Below are 20,129 nucleotides of genomic sequence, written 5' to 3' on the forward strand. Positions count from 1 at the left end.
AGACACTGAAACAGAGAAGCACATGTTAGTGGCAAACTGACAAATTCCAACAATTATCAGAAACACAATCACAAGAGTGCTATTCACACTGGGGACAACAGGGAAGAACACCAGAGACATCAGGACAATCTGGCAACAGGTAGCAAGGGGAGCCTCCCCTTTATCCTGTGCAGTAATCAGGATGATGCACAACAGGTGCGCTGCTGACAAGGTGGAGCCAGCTGAGTGTAGGGAAACACCCAGTTTGGACAGACAAGGGAACAACCAGATAACAGTAGGACAAGAAGGACACTTTATGTTGTTTTTAAGAAATCTCGAAAGCCATTGTAGATATAAGATGCCAACTACTGTTATCTACTATAATATGTGTGTGTGTGTGTGTGTGTGTGTGTGTGAAATGTACACACACACACACACACACACACACACACACACACACACACACACACACACACTCACAGTCACAAGCTAGGACACAGAAAAAACCTCTGTCTCCAGGGGGAGGGGGTTAGGGGAGGAGTCAGTCCCTCGGGATAAAAGTCTCCATAGAGAGACAAACGGTCAGTGTGAACAAAAGCAGCAGAACAGAGCACGTCAAGAGCAGAACCATCCGGATCATCAGAACCTGAACTTGTGGGATCATCAGATCTGAGCTCCTCCTCCTTCAGTCTGCTGATCTGTGAGTTTCATCATTCAGACACAGTTGAACTGTGACTAAAACCAGACAGACAGACAGACAGACAGACAGACAGACAGACAGACAGACAGAGTGACTCATCATGGACAGTACGTAAGTACTATATTACAGGTTATGACAGAATATTTGATGATTTTTTGGAGTTCAGTCTGTCTTTCTGCTTTAAGGCTGTTGAAACTGTCGATTTTAACTAAGTGGTTTCATAGGTTGTGTTTGTATTTATAGTTGACGTATTATTTATACATACATTTTCTATCATGTGATGATTGTGTGATGATTTGTCTGCAGTCTGCAGAGTGGTAGTCCCACATGTCCACACTGACTTTCAGTGTTAAATCCTGATGGCTCAGGTTGTGTTTGTGCCCATAGGGAAGGTGATTTTAACTTCAACTGCTCTGGTCAGTGGTTTTCATCTGTGTGTTTTTCCCTCTCAATAAAAACTAAGACACAATGAACTCCTGTGAACTAGCTGCTCCTCCTCTCATTGAAATCTCCTCCTTGTATTTTAAAGTGGATCCTCTGCTGCATTTTATCAGCCCACTTTTTTGACTTTTGTGTGAATATGAAGGAATTGAAAAATGTTGCTGATGTGATAGACGCTAACATGCTAACATCAATATATAAGCCTATTTGTGAACTAATTGGATGGCGGATAAAAATTAATTCAAATATGCTGATGTGATGTAAGCTACGGGTAGGAACTGCTTACATTTGTTTACATTTAGTCAGTGTCTCCATTAACAGACATGTAAATTATGTCAGCAGCTCCTGTTTGCAGTGTACTTATGGATGCACAGATCACTGGACAACTGTGATACTGAAGAAAACTTAAAAACATGATGATTGTTAGGGTAATTTCCCCTGATTTCTCAGTGGATTTCTGTGTTGTTGTGTGTCAGCAGTGGAAGAAGTACTCAGGCCTACTTTTAAAATCTTACTGCAGCAGTAGTACTACAGCATTATCAAGTCATTTTGCAACATCAGTCTCAAAGGTAAACATCATACAGAGTATAGATATAATATTTGATATAATGCTGTATTATTGTCACTTAGGAATGAACATGTAGCAGTACTTTACTGTTGCGTGTGGAGGAGCTGATTTAAAGTAATGTATAAAGTTATGGTTTGGAGTCTTTCATGCTGTCTTTGTTCTATATTTATATAGATTTATTTATATACTATATATAGAGAGAAACTTTGCAGTTCAAAGTTTAAACTCAGTGCTGAATAATGTATTTTTGTCTCTGTGACAAACCTGAGGTCAGAGGTCAGAGCTGTATGTGGAGTTTAAGTCTTCTTCTATTTGAACTGAATGTTTTTAATTAAAGGTTAGTGGTTAGCCAGATGTCCAGATGTGGGTCTTGAAGCAGCTGGATGGTGATTGGTCGTCGTCACTGAGCTATAATTAAACACACAGATTACAGACTGTGTGTGTGTGTGTGTGTGTGTGTGTGTGTGGTCCTGTATGTCTGTATTTGTAAGGACTTTGTGCTCCTCAAAGGCTGTTTGAATCTTCAGATGTGGTGATTAATGTGTGTATCTGTGTGTGTGTGTGCGCGTGTGTGCGCGCGTGTGTGTGTGTGTGTGTGTGTGTTTGTTCCTGCAGAATTGAACTCCTTTCCCCTTTTCATATGTAATGCACAACGTTTTTGTCTTTACCTATTAAAACAGTTAAAAATACTTATACATTAATGTTCCTACCCTTCCTTCCTTCTGTTTATTGTTTTATAATATCAGACACATGAATGACCCATGAATGGACATAGTTTACTACAATGATTTTATTTTCTTTGTGCATAACAGATGATGAATGAGTTGCCAAATTAAACAGGAATGTAGAAGACAGAACAAGAATCATATTTAATGTCTCTGCATGTTTATGCTGCTGCTATTTTCTGTTACTGTGACAACATTCAGTTCAGACTGTCATGTCAGACTGATATTGTGATGTTCAGTTCAGTTTGGTCTCTCATTTCCAATGAAAATAAATCTTAACCCTAACAACACGGTGATATTTCTGACCTCCATGACTCTGAGTCCTGTAATTAATCACCTTCAGACCATAATTCAGGGATGACTTTCATGTTGTTTATAGATTTTTCTGGCAGAATTCAAAACGTGACAGCATGACAGCATGCATGACTTTCTACACAACAACAGTTTATTCGAGAATTTCCTGTCAGGATTAAGAGTGGATCATACCACAGAGACACCACTGGTTAAAGTTACAAATGACCTCCTAATTACATCAGACAAAGGACTAATCTCGGTAGCTGTCTTGTTAGATCTTAGTGCTACATCCAAAACCATTGACCATCACATCCTAATACAGAGACGGGAACACTTTATTTACATGAAAGGAACTGAACTAAGCTGGTTTAAATCCTGCTTTTCAGATCTACTTCAGTTTGTCCATGTGGATGATTCTTTGGTACATGTCAAAGTTAGTCACAGACTTCCACAAGGTTCTGTGCTTGGACTGATTCTATTCACCCTGTATATGCTTCCTTTTGGAAATATTATCAGGAAACACTCTATAAATTTTATTATGCAGATGACACCCAGGTATACTTGTCATTGAGGCCACATGAAACCAATCAGTTAAATAAACTTTAATGCCTTAACACCTAGTAACATAGTACATAGTTAACATAGTAACTCACTATGATGATAAGATAAGATACTCTGAATGGCACTGTGCTGGCCTCCAGCACCACCTTTTTGAATCTGAGAGCCATCTTTGGTCAGGATATGTCCTTTAACTCCCACATAAGACACATTTCACCTACTTAACATTGTAAAAATCAGGCACATCCCTTCTCAGAACAACTATTAGGCTTCCTTATTTATTTATTTAATTGGGACAGTGCACATTAATCAACTTGACTTACTGTCAGTAAGTCTCTAGTAAGACTCCCCAGTTGATCCAGAATCTAAGAAAAGAGATCACATTTCTCCCATATTAGCCTCTCTGCACTGGGTCCCTGTAAAATCAAGAATAGAATTTAAAATCCATCTCCTTGCCTAGATAGACCCTAAATGGTTAGACGCCATCATATCTTAAAGAGCTCATAGTACCCCTTTACCCCACCCAGAACACTGCGTTCTCAGAATGCAGGCTTACTTATGGTTCCTTAATGGTTCCTTTCTTCAGAAGTACAGCTGGAGCCATAGCCTTCACCTATCAAGCTGGTCCTGTGGAATAATTTTCCAGTCTTAGTTTGGATGGCAGACACCCTCTCTTTGTCTAAATAATTCCTTTAAAATTAACCAAAAATGCCTACCCAAGGCATACCCAAAATAAACTGAAAGCTTTTCTTGAGTGCGTGCATGGTTTTGGTCTCTTTTGAAATTCAACACTGCAGTTTATCCCCACCAGTCAGAATCACTGTAAGTGCTACTGTCATTGATTGATAAAACTTTAAACACACTGAAAATGAATACTTTACATGTTTTGTTTTGTTTTGTTTTTTCAAACAGTATGTATAGCTATTCTCAAAAAAGGCCATTTATTACAGTTATCCAGATGAATATCAATATTGATTTTCGAGAAATCTAAATTTAGGCTATCTATATTCACATTTTGAGTATCTATACTTGTATTTAGGATATATGCCTTTATATTGAAGCCATTTAATATATTTATAATGTCAAACTATATATATATATATATTTGCACTGAATTCCTTGATTTAGCTGTAAATTGCTCACTGAAGCAGCATATGGTCATTCTTGGAATTCCATTGGCTATGTGAAGCACCTGTCATCGGCACAGTTGTTTGCAATTGGTTTGATCTTGACACAAATGAAGAGAATGAGGCACCTCCTGACACAGTGGACTCTTGTTGGCTCATGTCGGATGTACAGATGAAATGGAAGATCGTAAGTGGTCAAGTGAGATACCAATCGAAAGCTCAGAGTGTAGCAGCTATCTTGATACCAACATGTCACTTATGCGTACATGCTTACTAGAGTTATAATGGAGAAATTGTAGAAAATTAGGACATCTGCCTGCTAATTTTAAATGATAAAACAGCTTTCCACGGGTTATTATAGTTTTCTGGACTGAAGAGAGAAACGTTTTACTGGATTGGATTGTTTGGACCTTTGCCAATGTAACCAGACCATTTTTGTCATTGTGTGTTATCATGTGTCATCGATTGTTGGATTACTATGACACTTGGTGAGTTGCCTCAATTTTATAATTGGTTGTTGTTGTAGATTGTACCGGCTGTTGTGGTTGTATCTTGAAATTGTTTGTATCAATCAAGTTACAAGAATCTTAGCTTTCCAACAATGTCGGACATGAGGAAAACTTAAATATAGTGTTTGTGTCGATAGATGGGTGGACCTTTTAATATGCCCACAGCCCATCCACAGGGCTGTAAGAGGGCCCTGAATCATCCTTTAGTTATGATGCTATATTTCCCATGATACACTGAGCTCCCCTCTCCTCCTCTCTCTCTCCATTTGTACACATTCATGTCACATTATTGCATGTTACTAACTCAACATCTTCTTTCCTATAGTTTTGTGCTCTCTCCTGTTGCTTTTTGCAGGTATCTCTGCCTCTGGAGCTGCAGAGTCTGAATCTGTGATCACAAGGCACCTTCTGCCTCCAGTTCCTGCCCAACCACTGCTACAGTTATAGTATTATTATTATTATTATTATTAGCTAGCTCTAGGTAAATTCTCACAGTATTATACTGCCAGCTAGCAAAAACAGCAAAAGTTATTTTGTATCACAGTGTGTTCCCGCAAGACCCCCCCAGTTTAGGTCAAAAAAGTTGAACCAGGCTTAACTTTTGTTGCAACACAGCATGATGTTATTTGGCAAGATGCTGCATTGGCCAATCACACACATGCAAGCTCACATTCCTGTTAGATGTCTTTGTGACTGGAATGCTGTATTTTTGCTGTTGACCTCATGATTGTAGGATAAAATGATTGTCTCTGTCATGTCAGAGTTATAAAATCCTATCTGAGTATTATAAACTGAGTCTCCAGGCAGTTTTAGCTGGGACATCTGTCCATAGTGGAATAAAATAAATCAAGGGTAACGTCAGCAGTCCTGCTGTGTATTCATCTATAGCAATGTTTAAAATAGTTGATCAATTCTGATATCTAGTCCAAGGGGATGCTGTGCAGACATTCATGTGCAGCTCATCTGTGACCACCAAATGCACGTCAACAGTAAAGTAAGAATATAAAATAACATTGTACAGAAATGAATAATAAAAGTAACTATTCACTACAGTCACAGCGAGAGGTTGACAGATGAGTTTAAACAGAAAGTAAACAGAGTTCTCGTTTACTTGGCTTCTCGTTATGTCCGACTGTTTTTGCTGAGATATTCAGTTTGTTTTACAGAGAAAAAAACAGGGTCAGGAGGACTGGCAGGCTGCTGAGAGAGAAGAGAGAGAGACATGAGGGGAGGAGGAGGAGAACAAGAAGGGTGCAGACAGAGATGGAGAAGGAGGAGGGGGGTAAGAGGGAGTGTTGTGGAAGGTGTTGTGAAAGAGAGGTTACTGCAGTTCAAGTTTAACAATTTATATGGGCGACACAGTCTGAGAATGTTTTCAGCTGTGAGCTATGGAGCAACAGGAGGGACAAAACCCCTGCAGATCTTGACCTCTGACCTCAAACACTGATGCAGCTCCCTGATTGTATCAGAACAAAGTCTCTCTGTGGACAGTATTTCTGCAGACAGTGTGACAGTTTGTCTGTGGACAGTTTGACAGTTTGATTATGGACAGTATGACGGCTGGCCTAAGGACAGTTTGTTTGTGGACAGTTTGTCTGGGGAGAGTTTGACCTTTGATTGTGGACAGTTTGAGAATTGGTCTGTGGACAGTATGACCATTTGTTTGTGGACATTCTGACAGTTTGCCAGTGGACAGTTTTTCTGTGGACAGTTTGTAGAGAGTGTTAGAGTTTGTCTGTGGACAGTTTGACAGTTTGCCTTTGGGCAGTTTCACAGTTTGTCTGTGGACACTTTGCCATTTTGTCTGTGGACACTTTGCCAGTTTGTCTGTGGACACTTTGCCAGTTTGTTGACATTTTGACAGTTGAGCCAGTGAACAGTTTTCTGTGAACAGTTCAACAGTTTGTCTGTGGACAGTTTTAAAGTTTGTTTGTGGACAGTTTGACAGTTTAGCTTCTGGACAGTTTGTTAGTTTATCTGTGGACAGTTTGACATTTTGCATCTGGACAATTTGACAGTTTGCCTTTGGACAGTTTGTGGACAGTTTCAAAGTTTGTCTGTGGACAGTTTGATAGTTTGCCTCCGGACAGTTTGCCTGTGAAGAGTTTGTCTGTGGACACTTTGCCAATTTGTGGACAGTTCTGGCTTCACACCATCTTGCTGTCAGAGAGAGTGGAATCACGTCCTCCACCGCGTCTTTTCTCTGTTTAACTCTCGTGGCCCCATGTTCCTACGGTCACGTTGTACATGTTGCTGAAAATGGATAGACTTTTATACACAGGATTACTTCAGCTGTGGATTATCCTGGCACAGATTTGGCTGACACACTGGCCTGGATGTGTCCTAATGCCATGACTAAAGAAACCCTACCTAATACAGTCTAACTACAGACTGATATCCAACCTTCCATTCATCAGTAAGATACTGGAAAAGATTGTTTCAGTGCAAATTAACACTTTTCTTAAAGAAAACATTCTGGAGGAATTTCAGTCAGGCTTTAGACCACAGACCACAGACCACAGCACTGAAACTGCTCTGACTTAAATAATTAGCGACCCCAGACTAAATTCTGTTGAAATTAAGGTCTCAGTCCAGTTGTCCTGTTCTTGTCCTGTTAGACCTCAGTGCAGTGTTTGATACGATTGGTCATGGTATCCTAATCACTGGTCTTGAACATTTGGCTGGTCTTTCTGAGTGTGCGTTAAACTCTCAAACAAACATCAAAGGCAGAAAGTTTGATGTCAGTCTTGGAGATCATGTATCTGAGAAACATAACATCTGTTTTGGGGTTACAGGGAGCTGCCTTGGTCCATTACTAGCTTCTTCCCCGGAGTTAGCTTCTTCCCCAGAGTCTGCTTTGTTGTGGAGTGCTTTGTTGTCTCGCAGGTTCCCATGGATAGTGGCTGAATCTGGATTGTGGATTACAGCTGCTTCTCCTGCTATGGCCCTGCCTGACATCCACTGCAACTGCTACTACTGTTATTACATCCACTGTCATTGCTACTGTGATTACATTTCTGTCTGTCTCTCTCTGTCTGTCTGTCTGTCTCTCTGACTGCATTTCTATCTGTCTGTCTCTGTCTGTCTCACTCTCTCTCTCTTGCTCTCCCTCTCTCACCCAACCGGTCGAGGCAGATGGTCCCCCACCCAGAGCCTGGTTCTGCCTGAGGTTTCTGCCTGTTAAAAGGAAGTTTTTCCTTGCCACTGTCGCCAAGTGTTTGCTCATGAGGGAATTGTTGGGTCTCTGTAGATAAAAGAGCTCGGCCTGTACCAGCTCTATATGGAAAGAGACAACTTTTGTTGTGATTTGGCGCTATACAAATAAAATTGAATTGAATTGAAAGTGAATTGAATTGAATTACTTTTCTCACTATACATGCTACCACTGGGTGGCATCATTAGAGGGCACAATGTATGTTTCTATGCAGATGACACACAACTGTACATCTGTGCTGAAACAACTGATGCTGCAGATAAAGACTCCATTCTGTTGAGTTGATTCTACCCCCATTCCTTCCCACTGCCACAAGAGCCCAGACCTGATGGAGTTACTTCTCCACACCCCTTCCTTCCCCCTCGTAGCATCCCTGACATCAACAGCACCCTCCTCACACCACTCAAACCCCCTTCACTCCACATCACAATTTTATGATGCTGTGGTGGCATCTGCAAGTTTCTATGCAGTGGTCTGCTGGGGCTGTAGGAGCTCTGAGAGGGACAGAAAAAGTCTAAACAAACTGGTCAGGAGAGCTGGCTCTGTCCTGGACTGCCCTCTGGACACCATCGAGTAGGTGGGTGAGAGGAGGATGTTACACAAGCACACACCTGAGACTAGTCACAATCGGTGCTATACTGAAGCTGCTCCCTCATACTCACTGCCAGATTGTTCTTTGCCTACATGCAAGACTCTTCAGCAATTGGTATCAGACTGCTTTCTCATTATCGACCCTGCCTACCTTTGACCTCTTCTGCTCTGCTGAAACATCAAACCAGGCCCAGCCTAAGATTCTAACAGACTCCCGCATTCAGGTAGCGCTGCTATTGGGTTCTAACCTTACCTGTTGTGATCGATCATGGACAACCCATTCCACCCTCTGCATGAAACAATGGGGGACTTAAGCAACTCTTTCAGTAAAGTACAAAAGTACAATCATTAATAAATGAAAAAGATGCAGAAAAACTGATCCATGTCTTTATTTCCAGATGAATCAATTACTGTAACACACTATTTACTTGCCTGTGGAAGAAAACCAATGAAAACCAATGCTCATACCAAACTCTGCAGCTCCACTATGAACCAGAACCAAAAGGAGAGAGAGCACATTAGTCCAATTTTAGCTGCTTTGCACTTAAAATTGATTTTAAGGTCCTCCTTATTTCCAAAGCCCTTAATGGGCTTGTACCAACCTACATTGCTAACTAACTAACTTGTTTATTTGCCTTCAAGAACGCTGTGATCATCTGCTGCTGGTTTATTGCTGGTATATATGAGGCCCAAAGCACTGGAACATACAGTACTCCCTCTAGATATCAGGGAAGCAGCTTTCTGAACATATTTTTTAAAAAAGCTAAAAAACTGATCTCTTCACTTTAGCCTTTAACTAGCTATGATGTCCTGATACAGGCCTGAAATGCATACATGCATTGTCTCACACTTATCCATTGCTGTACTTCTTGGAAATTTTTGTATTTTACTTGATTTTATACATTCTATGTAATCGATTTTTACCAAAATTGTATTTTATTTTGTGGTTTTATTTTCTATCTCATGCCATGCATTGTCTTTGCTTTCATCCTTATTGTATCTTTAACTATCATTATCAAGTGGCTTTCATTCTCATCTTATTTTACATGAATTTTTGATCCCTGTTTTTATGTCCATTCTGTTTTTCTATGTGACGCACTCACTTGGTGCATGTGATTTCCTTGTTGTAAAGCACTTTGAGTTGCAATTCCTGTATGAAAGGTGCTACACAAATAAAGTTTATGAGACACAGAGTTCAGCCTCTAATCCAGGATTTTAATTTTCTTCTTCTTCTTCTTCTTCTTCTTCTTCTTCTGTGTTTCAGGTTGGGTTTGACTTGTTCTGGTGCAGGATGATTTCCTGTCTGTTGTCCCTCATATTCCTCCTCCCTTTTGTGTCCTCCATCATGGCTGCCACCCAACCTGCTGGCTGCAAAATTCGCATCACTGACAGGGGACTAGAGATGTGTAAGTATATGGACATGTCATTACAATCCAAAAATAAACTAAGGCCTGAACAGATTTAAAGTACAATCTACATTTAGAATCCAGATTTAAACTAGAATACACATTTAAATTCTACTCAGATTCATAATGCATATTTAAACAACAATCACGTTTGAGAGTATTATCCAGAGTTACAGTGTAATGCATATGAAACAGTTTATAACCTGTTGGTTTAATGAATGTTTGAGCTGACCTACTTGTGCTAAATTACATCAGTGACAGTGTCCCATCAGTAACTGTCAAACATTAATGAACCCTTTAATATCCAACCAAATTATTTTTGTCTGTTTCATCTGTTGTAGTACTGGTAATATTTGTTCTGTTTCAAGTACTGACAGTATGCATTTAATGTTTCCAGTGAAGTTTGAGACTCAAAAGTTTGTTGAAGAGGAGCTAAGCAACATCAGTATGCCAGAGATGAAGGGCAAAGAAGGACGCTTCCAATATACCATCACTAAGTACTAATATCACATTATATTAAAATAAAACTTTGATAGTGAATGTTCATAATGTGCATTAATATTTTCTCTTTCTCTTGTTTTTCATCAGTGTGAAGATAACAGATTTGAATCTGACTCATGTTGACCTGCAGTTCATTCCTGAAGTGGGGCTGCTGTTTGATGTCCAGAACTCATCGATCTCACTGAGTTTCCACAGACGGATCCTCTACTGGTTCTTGTTAGTTCCCCTGCAGCACACTGACTTAAATCCAATCAATCTCCTACACAACACTAATTTAACCTAAAGAGTTCTCCCACAGAACACTAATCAAAATCTAATAGTTCCCCTGCAGAACATTAATATAAATATAGTTCTCCTATAAAACGTTAAAATACCTAACAGGTCTTGTAGACAACACTTACATAATTTTGATGGTGCTTCAACAGAACATTAATATAACTCCAGTGGGTCCCAGAGAGAACATTAATTTAAATTCAATTGTTGTTGTAATAGTCAGTAATAGTTATCCTACAGCGCAACAATAACATATGTTTAATTCTTCTCATACAGAATATCAAGTTCTAATATTAACTAAGTTAGAACTGTTCTACAAAATGCTAACATGATGAATAGATCTCAGACAAAAGAACAATATATCCCGAATAGGGTCTACAACCACCTGGCAACACTGACAAAACTCAGACGCCATGTGCCATCCCACCACCCTTACCACTGTCCACATTCCCCTCACATTTTTGGAGTACTAATAGCTGATATAAAACTACAGTTTTATATATATAATATACAAAACTCTAATAGTTTCACCATAGAAAAATCATAACTCTAATAGTTTTACAAAACACTAACATATCTCTAATAGTAGTCCCACTTAACATTAATATAACTATTTAATAGTTAAATAATTTTTATCCTAATTATCAAGAGGGTTTTGTTCTCCCCCTTATCTTACATTAATTGTTACAATCTAAGTCAATGGCTGAACTCCAAATGCAGAATACAGACAAGGGAAGATTTGAATAGTAAAAATGATTTATTGTCACAAAAAATGGATAATACTCAAGGGGGGATTATCCTAGTTGATCCAGGAGAAGAATGGGCAGGTAGGTGAAGTGAGTCAGCAGAGGTAGCAGATTCAAGACATGAGGAGATGATGTAAGGAAAATAATTTAGTCACTCAAAAAAAAAAACAAAAAAAAAAACAGACAAGGCAAACTCTGATGCCATAGTACAGCACAAGGGTGAGCAAAGTGTCAGAGACTTGTTATCAGGCTAATGAGTACAACAATGTGGTGAAGACGAGTGAGGAGTAAGGCTGATGAGTGTGAATGGGCTGCAGCTGTGGTGGCTGATTGGTGCTGGGAGCAGATGTAGGTGAGTCAGATCTGTAGGGATCCGCGCAGTCCAGACACACACACACACACACACACACACACACACACACACACACACACAGACATGACAACACAAGAAAAAGAGGGAAAAGAGGAATGAAGGAGGCTTCCGGACATTAATGACATTCATTTTCTATCCCTGTTTTTATGTTCATTCTATGTGTTTTTTATGTGAAGCACTTGGTACAAGAGATTTCACTGTTGTAAAACACTGAAAGGTATTTATTTTTATTATTATGGAACACTCCTATAATGCTGTAGATCTCCTACAAAACACTAACATAGCTCCAATTATTCTCAAACAGATCATCAACAAAACTTGAACACTAATATAACTTTTGTTGCGTTCCCCCAGAACACTCATGTAACTTTAACAGTTCACCTACGGAATACTAATAGAACTCTAATTGTTCTCCCGCAGAAAATGTTAATATTTCTGATTCTGTGGAACAACATAAATATAACTGTAATCTGACACATTTACATTCTCATCATTTAAGCATAGTAGTGATGATGACAATGATGGTGACCATAGTTGAGGATGATGATAATGGTAGTCTTACTCCTATTGGTGATGAAGCAGAGGTGTTGTATCTTAGTTATGACACAGGAAACATCAACGCATCGGCTGATGGAGTGAACATCAATACAGTTCTGAACCTGATCAGAGACGATGAAGGACGACTGAAGATCAATAACATCACCTGTGATGCCAAAATCTCCAAAATGAGGGCACAGTTCAGTGGAACACTGGGGTAAAACACACAACTTTACTACTCAGTGATGATTCATGATTACTGTCAAACGGACTAATGTAGTGATCAACAATGAATGATTACTGTTAGTGGGATTGATCTGATCTGATCAATAATCAGTAGTAATCACTCATGTTTACTAATCAAATCAGCTAATTGGGAACTGTCTGTTATCATACTTGTTTTTTTTTTCTTCAGGAGAGTTTACGACTTCCTGGCCAGCTTTCTAACAACAGGCATGCGCTTCCTCCTCAACCAACAGGTCCGTTTGTCTGTTTCACCTGTCTGTCTCTCACCTGTCTGTCTCATCTGTCCGTTTCACGCATCTCTCTCGCTCTCTGATCTGCCTCTCCTTCAGATCTGCCCCGCTCTAAATCATGCTGCTTTAGTCCATGTGAACTCGATGTTGGAGACGATCCCTGTGAGGACAGAGGTTGATCAATTTATTGGGATCGATTATTCTCTGGTTGATGATCCAGTGGTGACGTCCAGGAGCCTCGACATGCACTTCAGGGTCAGACTCTGACACTGATTAGATTTTCTAACCTTATATGGTGTAATATGATTGTAACAGTGGGTGTGTTGTGTCTGTAGGGGATGTTTTTCGACCTATCTGATCAGAATGACACACTGGCGAACTACGCCGTTGACCCGGTCATCAGAGAGTACGACAGGATGGTTTATCTTGCTCTGTCCGAGTTTTTCTTCGACAGTGGAATGTTTTCTTACTACAAAGCAGGAATCTTCCAGATGAACATCGTCAATGAGAAGGTCACAACCACCACAGACTGCCAAAACTGTTACAGACCTAAAATCACCAAAGCAAACAGAACAAAGATTCCTCCTCAGAGCTGAACTAATCCTGTCTTACCTTAATTGTTCGTGTTTGTGTCGTCTGCTCTTTCAGATGCCCAAAGACCTGGAGATGTTGTTGAGAACCACCTACTTCGGAGCCATCATGATGCTGGTTAGCAGAAACACCACAGAAACAGACAGCAGAAACACAGTAGAAACAGTAAAAGTGCAGCAGAGGCACAGGAAGGATCCAGTAGAGTCGAGACACTGCAAATCAAAATCTGCTTGAGCCAAGTTTGTGATATGTTATATTGGCTTTTATGAATAAAATTGACTGTGGATCAGGAAGTAGAGTGGGTTGTCCACTAATGTGACTTATGTTGTAAAGTGGTCAGTAGATTAGAAAAGCATTCTATGTAACATCTGACAGTAACTCTGTTCCCTCTTATTCAGTCCACCTCTTTTCATTCCTCATATAAAGTGCGTGTGCAGGTGTTTGTATTATTTTGTCTACCTCTGTCACCAGAGGAAACTTCCTGAACCTGTTTTTTTTTTTTTTTTTTTAACTCTTTCAATCATCACTCTGTCATGTCCTGTCTGATACTTGTTGAAACCACAGACCAGTCAGACTTGACATAGACATTTGTAGTACTGTGTTCTTGTGTATTCTCCCTGTGTGTTCTGTGTAGAACCCGGCTCTGGTGGACGCTCCGCTCTCTTTGCAACTCGCCGTCAACTCACCTCCCAAAACCTCCATTAAGACGTCTGGGGCAACCGTTGTCATGACAGCCATTGTCAAGGTGATGGTGCTGCCCCCAGGTCAGCCTCCAGTCCAGCTCAGCAGCATGACCATGGTACACACACACACACACACACACACACACACACACACACACACACACACACCACCACCACCTCATAGAGAAGCACACATAGTATAATACACATAGTTTATTTCTGTTCATGTTTCAAGTTTCACTTAACTGTGCTTCCAATCCAGGTTTACCAGTTCAGACCAGTTTTAAACTGGATTTTGTGTCCAAAAAGTTTAAAGATTACTGTTGTATTATATATCAATTATTCTAAATTCTTCTGTCCTCCTGCAGGAATCAAAATTTAACGCTAAGGTTTCAATGAAGGGAAAACGTCTGGCTGTTCATGCTGATCTCCGCAGGTACACACGCACACACACGACATGCACGCACACACACACATTCGCACTCAGAGAGAGAAATTCACTGATATAAGATCTTATCAGACTGTAGTGGGACTTACTTTTAATGATGATAATTATGATGCAGCAGTGGAATTGCTCCTGAACTGTTTTAGGGAGAAAGGATGTAATCAGTGCACATATGTCCACCGCTCAAACCTTTTCCCTGTGAAAAAAATCCTCATGTGTTGCAGCTCTTAGACACCTGTGTGGTGAATGTGAATTAGAGATTTGCAGTACAGAATCCTTGGGGATTTACAGTGAGACATATGGCTGCCTGCTATGCCCAGTGCTACTCCAGCTTTTACCAGAAGACATAGTATCAGCCTACACTTGCAAGTCAGACTCTAATGGCAAATGGAAGGTGCTTGAACTCATCCATTTCCTTCAAAATGAAGTCCATCCTGTCATGTAATAAGACTTTATTGATCCCACACTGGGGGAATTAAGTCGTCTCAGCCAGCAAGTATTAAAAAAATCCAAAACAGTGGCACAGAACAGTCAAGATAAATAGTACAAAGGACACAGAATAAAAAATCAACTGTATATATGAACATTATGTACAGATTATAAAAATATTAATTTCCATAGGAAAATACTACTACCCATAAAAATACTATTGTTGATATTCTTATGAGAAAAAACTTCCAATGCCATATGTTGAAATTGTATTTGAGAAATACTGTTGCAGAAAAACAACACTGAATTGCATGTGTATGTATTGTACAATATGTACAGTTTCTTTCTTACACACTGGATGCTGTAATCTGCTACTGAAGGAGCTACTTTTTCTCATGCAGGGGTGTGATGGGTTATCCATGATCAGCCTGGCAATAAAAAACCATAATATATATCGTATATATCAAATATGTCAGAACAAGTCAGAGTGTGATTAAAAACTGTGAGTTTGTTCATGTGCACTCTGACGAAGCCAAATGTATCTGTAATGGGATTTTCAATGTCCACACATTAAAACCAACTACAATAATTATTTTATCTGTTTTAAGTACTAAACTTGATTAAGAATACAAAACTTTTTTCAAATGAATTATAATTGAGTTTAGGTTAAGGGTTGATTACTAAATAAATCAAAATAAATTAGAATCTGATCTTAAATCATTTAGTTATACAGCTTTAGATGACAGATGACAGGTGTCTGTGCTGAACAACTAGGGCCTATTTTTAATTACATCTTTAATTCATCACTGTCTCAGCTGAAGGTTTCAAAACTGTGGAAACAGTTTACCATAGTACCTGTCGCCAAATCTAAACATCCTAAATATTTAAATGACTTCAGGCCCATAGCCCTGACCTCAATAGTAATGAAGTCATTTGAAAAACTGATTAAAGCTGAACTTCTGAAAAGTACTGCACACTTGATTGGCCCACAGCAGTTCGCCTACAGGTCCAGGAGAGGGGTGCAGGACGCTATCTTAACTTTGCTAAACCACATCTATATGCACCTTGAGAGTTCTAACAAAGTCAAAGTCAAAGTCAAAGTAACTTTTATTTGTCAATTTCTTCACATGTACTTAACATACAAAGGAATTGAAATTGCGTTTCGCACTTTCCCGGCATAGACAAGACAACAAGTAGGTGCAGAAGCACGACAGGACAACAAGACAACAGGACAAACAAGAAGAAAAAAAAACCAATCATGTTAGATTGCTGTTTGTGGATTTTTCATCCGCCTTCAATACCACACAGCCTCACCTGCTAATCCAGAGACTGATCAACAACTTTGGTCTGGAAGGTAGTATTGTCGGCTGGATTTTGGACTTCCTGACGTGCCGATCACAAAGAGTGAGAGTTAATCGTCAATTTCCTGATCTGTAATATCTACCAGCTCACCCCAAGGATGCGTCCTCTCCCCTCTGCTGTTTATTCTGTATACCAATGACTGCCACAGCACATTTGATAACCATCATATCCTGAAGTTTGCAGATGATACAGTCATAGTGAGCCTGCTGAACAGTGTTGAGAACTCTCATGGTCCTGTAGTTGATTATTTTTTAAAACTGTGTCAAGAATCGTTCATATGTCTGAATGTGTCAAAGACAAAGGACATGTACATTGATTTTAGATGCTCATGGCTCCCTCCGAACAGCACGGTGATTGACGGACAGGATGTAGAAATTGTAGAGTCCTATAAATATTCGGGAACCATACTTGACAATGAGCCGACATTTGAGAGCAATACTGACAAGATCTACAAAAAAAGCCAGCAGTGCCTCTTTTTTCTGAGGAAACTTTCCAAATTTCAAGTTGACTCTATCCTGTTGACCATGTTTTATCGTTCTTATATCGAGTCTATGTTACCTTTTTCCTTTATTTGCTGGTTTCAATCACTTACGGTAAAGCAGAGGAATGTACTTAACAAGGTGGTTAATGTCTGCACTGAAATGATTGGCACTGCTCAAAAAACTCTACAGGACATTTACAATGAACAGCTGTGTAAGAAAGCAGAATCCATCCTGCTAGATTGCTCTCATCCTCAATATCAACAGTTTCAGGTTCTACCTTCTGGTTCACTTTTCAGACTTCCATATGCCAAAACTATCAGATATAAACATTCATTTGTACCCTCAGCTATCACCCTACTAAACTCTAGGAGGAACAGATAGTTTAGGCCTTCGCTTGTATTTATTATTTTAATATTTTATCCATACCGATTGAGTATTGTTATTCTATTTATGTATTTATGATTATGATTATGAGTGATTGATGTGTACTTACGTATTGCTCCCAGTGTTGCACAACAATTGCCCCATTGGGGACCAATTAAGGTTTTGATTGATTGATTGATTGATTGATTGATTGATTGATAAAGACCTTATGTTTAAAAGTCTATTATTGGAGTGGTGGTTAATTTTTATCAGGTTTTTATGTGTAACTCCTCCTCTGATTTCCTTAGTTCACATGGTCGGGGGAGACACAGTCTCTATGGAGTGTTGGGTGGGTAACTGCTCTAATGGAAGCACAGAGAAGCCTGTAGGACTGCAGCTCTGCCTCCTGGTCTCAACTCTGGGTTGAAACTTGGTTAGATTTCTTAAAATGAGAATTGTTCTGCCCAAAGAGGGAGGAATGCTGTGTCTCCTAATCAGAAGAGGTCTTCCCCAGAAAATCTACAAAGCTCACATCATTTTCTGGACACCACGTCAACAGCCAATGGCTCAATGATAACATGTGGTTGAACACGTGATCACTGGTCAGATTTTGGCAGGGGCCCAAAGAAAACTAAATTAAATTCACCAAGCCTCGCCTCTAACACAGCAAATAAACTATATTTATTACATATATCAATACTGCTGAAAAGGGTGGAGGAATTGCTAAATATATAACACACCAAGCAAGAGTGTTCAAAATATAATTAGTAAGTATAGAAATGTCATTTCTGCTTAATTTCAAGTGTGCACATTACAATTACAAGTTATACTACTAGTAACACAACAGCCCAAGAAGAGACAATATGCTTACCTCAGCATGTCCAGCAACAGGCTGTTTGTGATTGTTTTTCCTCCCCTTCTGTGGTAGTTTTGCATCTTTTTGTGGGTCTTCTGGGTTGGGCTCCAGTTAAAATCACTTTTGTCTTCAGCATGTTATTTCCACCTGTGTTTGCAGTTTCATGGCCTCAACTGTACAGAATAAATGACAAGAAGTTTCTTTTCCTATCCAAAGCTGTTGTCAACCCTACAAAAATTACTATTCTTGTTATTGTATGATTATTATTTCAGGTTTAAAATCTTTTCCAATCAATCAGCCCTGGAATCTCTGGCAGTAAGTGTTGTGTCTTTTTGCATATACTTCTTATAAAGTTACATCATCAACAATACAGAGATGTGTTTTCTCTGACTGTCTGTCTGTCTCTGTTTGCCTGTCTGTCTGTCAGCTGATTCCTCTGCAGGCTCCACTGAAGACAATGTTACAGATGTCTGTGGTTCCTTTAATCAACAGTAAGAATCTGATTGATGAACTGTAAAACACAGACAGTTACTACAGTGTTTTCTGTAGCACACTGTGACACTGACTACTTTGATGATGTTTCACTGACTATTTTTGTGTTTCTGTGCATTCAGACTGGACAAAGAGAGGTGTTCGGATTCCCCTGGCTGATGGGATGGATTTCATTGAAGAAGTAGTTGAATATCACAATGTAAGTCAATTTACTCATTAAACATCAACCTGTTTCTGTTAAAACATGATGCTGTGTATCTTATCTTGTTGTCACTCTTGACCGCATCATGTGATGTTATATATCATAAGTCAGTGCTGCCCCCTGGTGTTGACAGCAGTTTTCTTAATCTCTACAGGGTTTCATTGTGATTGGAGCAAATCTTCAATTCAGCAAAGGACTGCGAGAGATGATTGCAGGAAACACCCAGCCAGACACTGTCTAAATATATGTATATAGGCCTATACAGTAATCTATAATGTGTGGATATGTACACACAATGTAAATACACACAACACTGCCTACATATACACGTGAATCCCTATTGTACAGCATATACAGTGATATGTTTGTTAGAAGACTAACATATAACTGCATACATTTATATATGACACAATGTATTATACATTGACACTGAAATATAAAAATTAAAGGAAAAACCTGAATAAATGTGTGAAGTAACCAATGCTTCTACACAGGTGCACTGCACGGTACAATTAGGCAATTCACTAACAAAGACCAGAACGTCAAGATACCAATTTATGATGACTTCTTGCATCATAGCATTAGGGGAGTGGAGAGGATGAGGGAGGATATACTAGTATGTGAGGGATGAAAAGTGGGATGAAGAGATGAGGGCAGGGGGACAGATGAGAGGAGGGGCGAGGGTCTAGGGATGAAAGGATGAGGGGGTGGAGTGATAAGGGATGAAGGGATGAGGGAGTGGAGGATAGAGTGATGAGGGGACAAGGGGTCAGAGATAGGGGGGTAAAGACGGGGGGAAACATGGGAGTTAGCAATGTAGCATGTAGCTCCTAACCCATTAAAGGTTTTGTATACAAGGAGGAGGACTTTAAAATCAATTCTGAATGTTACAGGAAGCCAGTGCAGAGTCAGAAGATGAAACTAGGCTAATGTGCTCTCTAATTCCCTCTGATCCCTGACTGGGACAGAGGCATCCTCTGAAGACTTGGGTGATGTGAAGCAGAGGGTTGGCTGAGGGTGGAGAGTTGTCTAGGTGTACTGTCCTTCATGCTTATTTGTACCTTCTTGTTTTGGTACAACATGCTAAGAGCATGACACAGATTGGAGCTGAGCAGTCTGCCACCAGAGATGTTTGGATGAATCCATCAAGCTCAGTGCAGTCTTTACAGTTCCATAAGATACGGAAATTGTCAAAAAAATCATTAT

The 20,129-nt window shown here is 39.6% G+C and overlaps 1 protein-coding gene across 4 annotated transcripts; it reads left to right on the forward strand.

Moving 5' to 3' along the window:
• The first annotated feature begins 563 nt into the window (after positions 1-563).
• On the forward strand, positions 564-19,401 carry pltp (phospholipid transfer protein). Of its 4 annotated transcripts, none has more exons than XM_076747074.1 (15): positions 564-679; positions 9,971-10,112; positions 10,510-10,609; positions 10,701-10,829; positions 12,604-12,759; positions 12,958-13,021; positions 13,118-13,273; positions 13,354-13,530; positions 13,667-13,726; positions 14,244-14,408; positions 14,661-14,728; positions 18,502-18,544; positions 18,657-18,720; positions 18,844-18,920; positions 19,078-19,401. In XM_076747074.1, the coding sequence occupies exons 2-15, from the start codon at positions 9,998-10,000 to the stop codon at positions 19,162-19,164; spliced, it is 1,461 nt and encodes a 486-aa protein (XP_076603189.1). In that variant the 5' UTR covers positions 564-679; positions 9,971-9,997; the 3' UTR covers positions 19,165-19,401. The 4 variants fall into 4 exon arrangements, with proteins under 4 accessions (XP_076603189.1, XP_076603215.1, XP_076603198.1 ...); XM_076747100.1 differs by lacking the exon at positions 564-679 and adding an exon at positions 701-786; XM_076747083.1 differs by lacking the exon at positions 564-679 and adding an exon at positions 728-790.
• The last annotated feature ends 728 nt before the right edge of the window (positions 19,402-20,129 follow it).

The sequence above is a fragment of the Chaetodon auriga genome, chromosome 2 (assembly GCF_051107435.1).
Source record: "Chaetodon auriga isolate fChaAug3 chromosome 2, fChaAug3.hap1, whole genome shotgun sequence".
NCBI lineage: Eukaryota > Metazoa > Chordata > Actinopteri > Chaetodontiformes > Chaetodontidae > Chaetodon > Chaetodon auriga.

Bases quoted from the DNA above. Each gene is read 5' to 3' on its own strand.
- pltp (XM_076747074.1), top strand. From the start codon at position 9,998: ATGATTTCCTGTCTGTTGTCCCTCATATTCCTCCTCCCTTTTGTGTCC. The intron at 12,760-12,957 runs GTAAAACACACA...TTTTTTCTTCAG, and splicing joins CAGTTCAGTGGAACACTGGG to GAGAGTTTACGACTTCCTGG. The intron at 13,022-13,117 runs GTCCGTTTGTCT...CCTCTCCTTCAG, and splicing joins GCTTCCTCCTCAACCAACAG to ATCTGCCCCGCTCTAAATCA.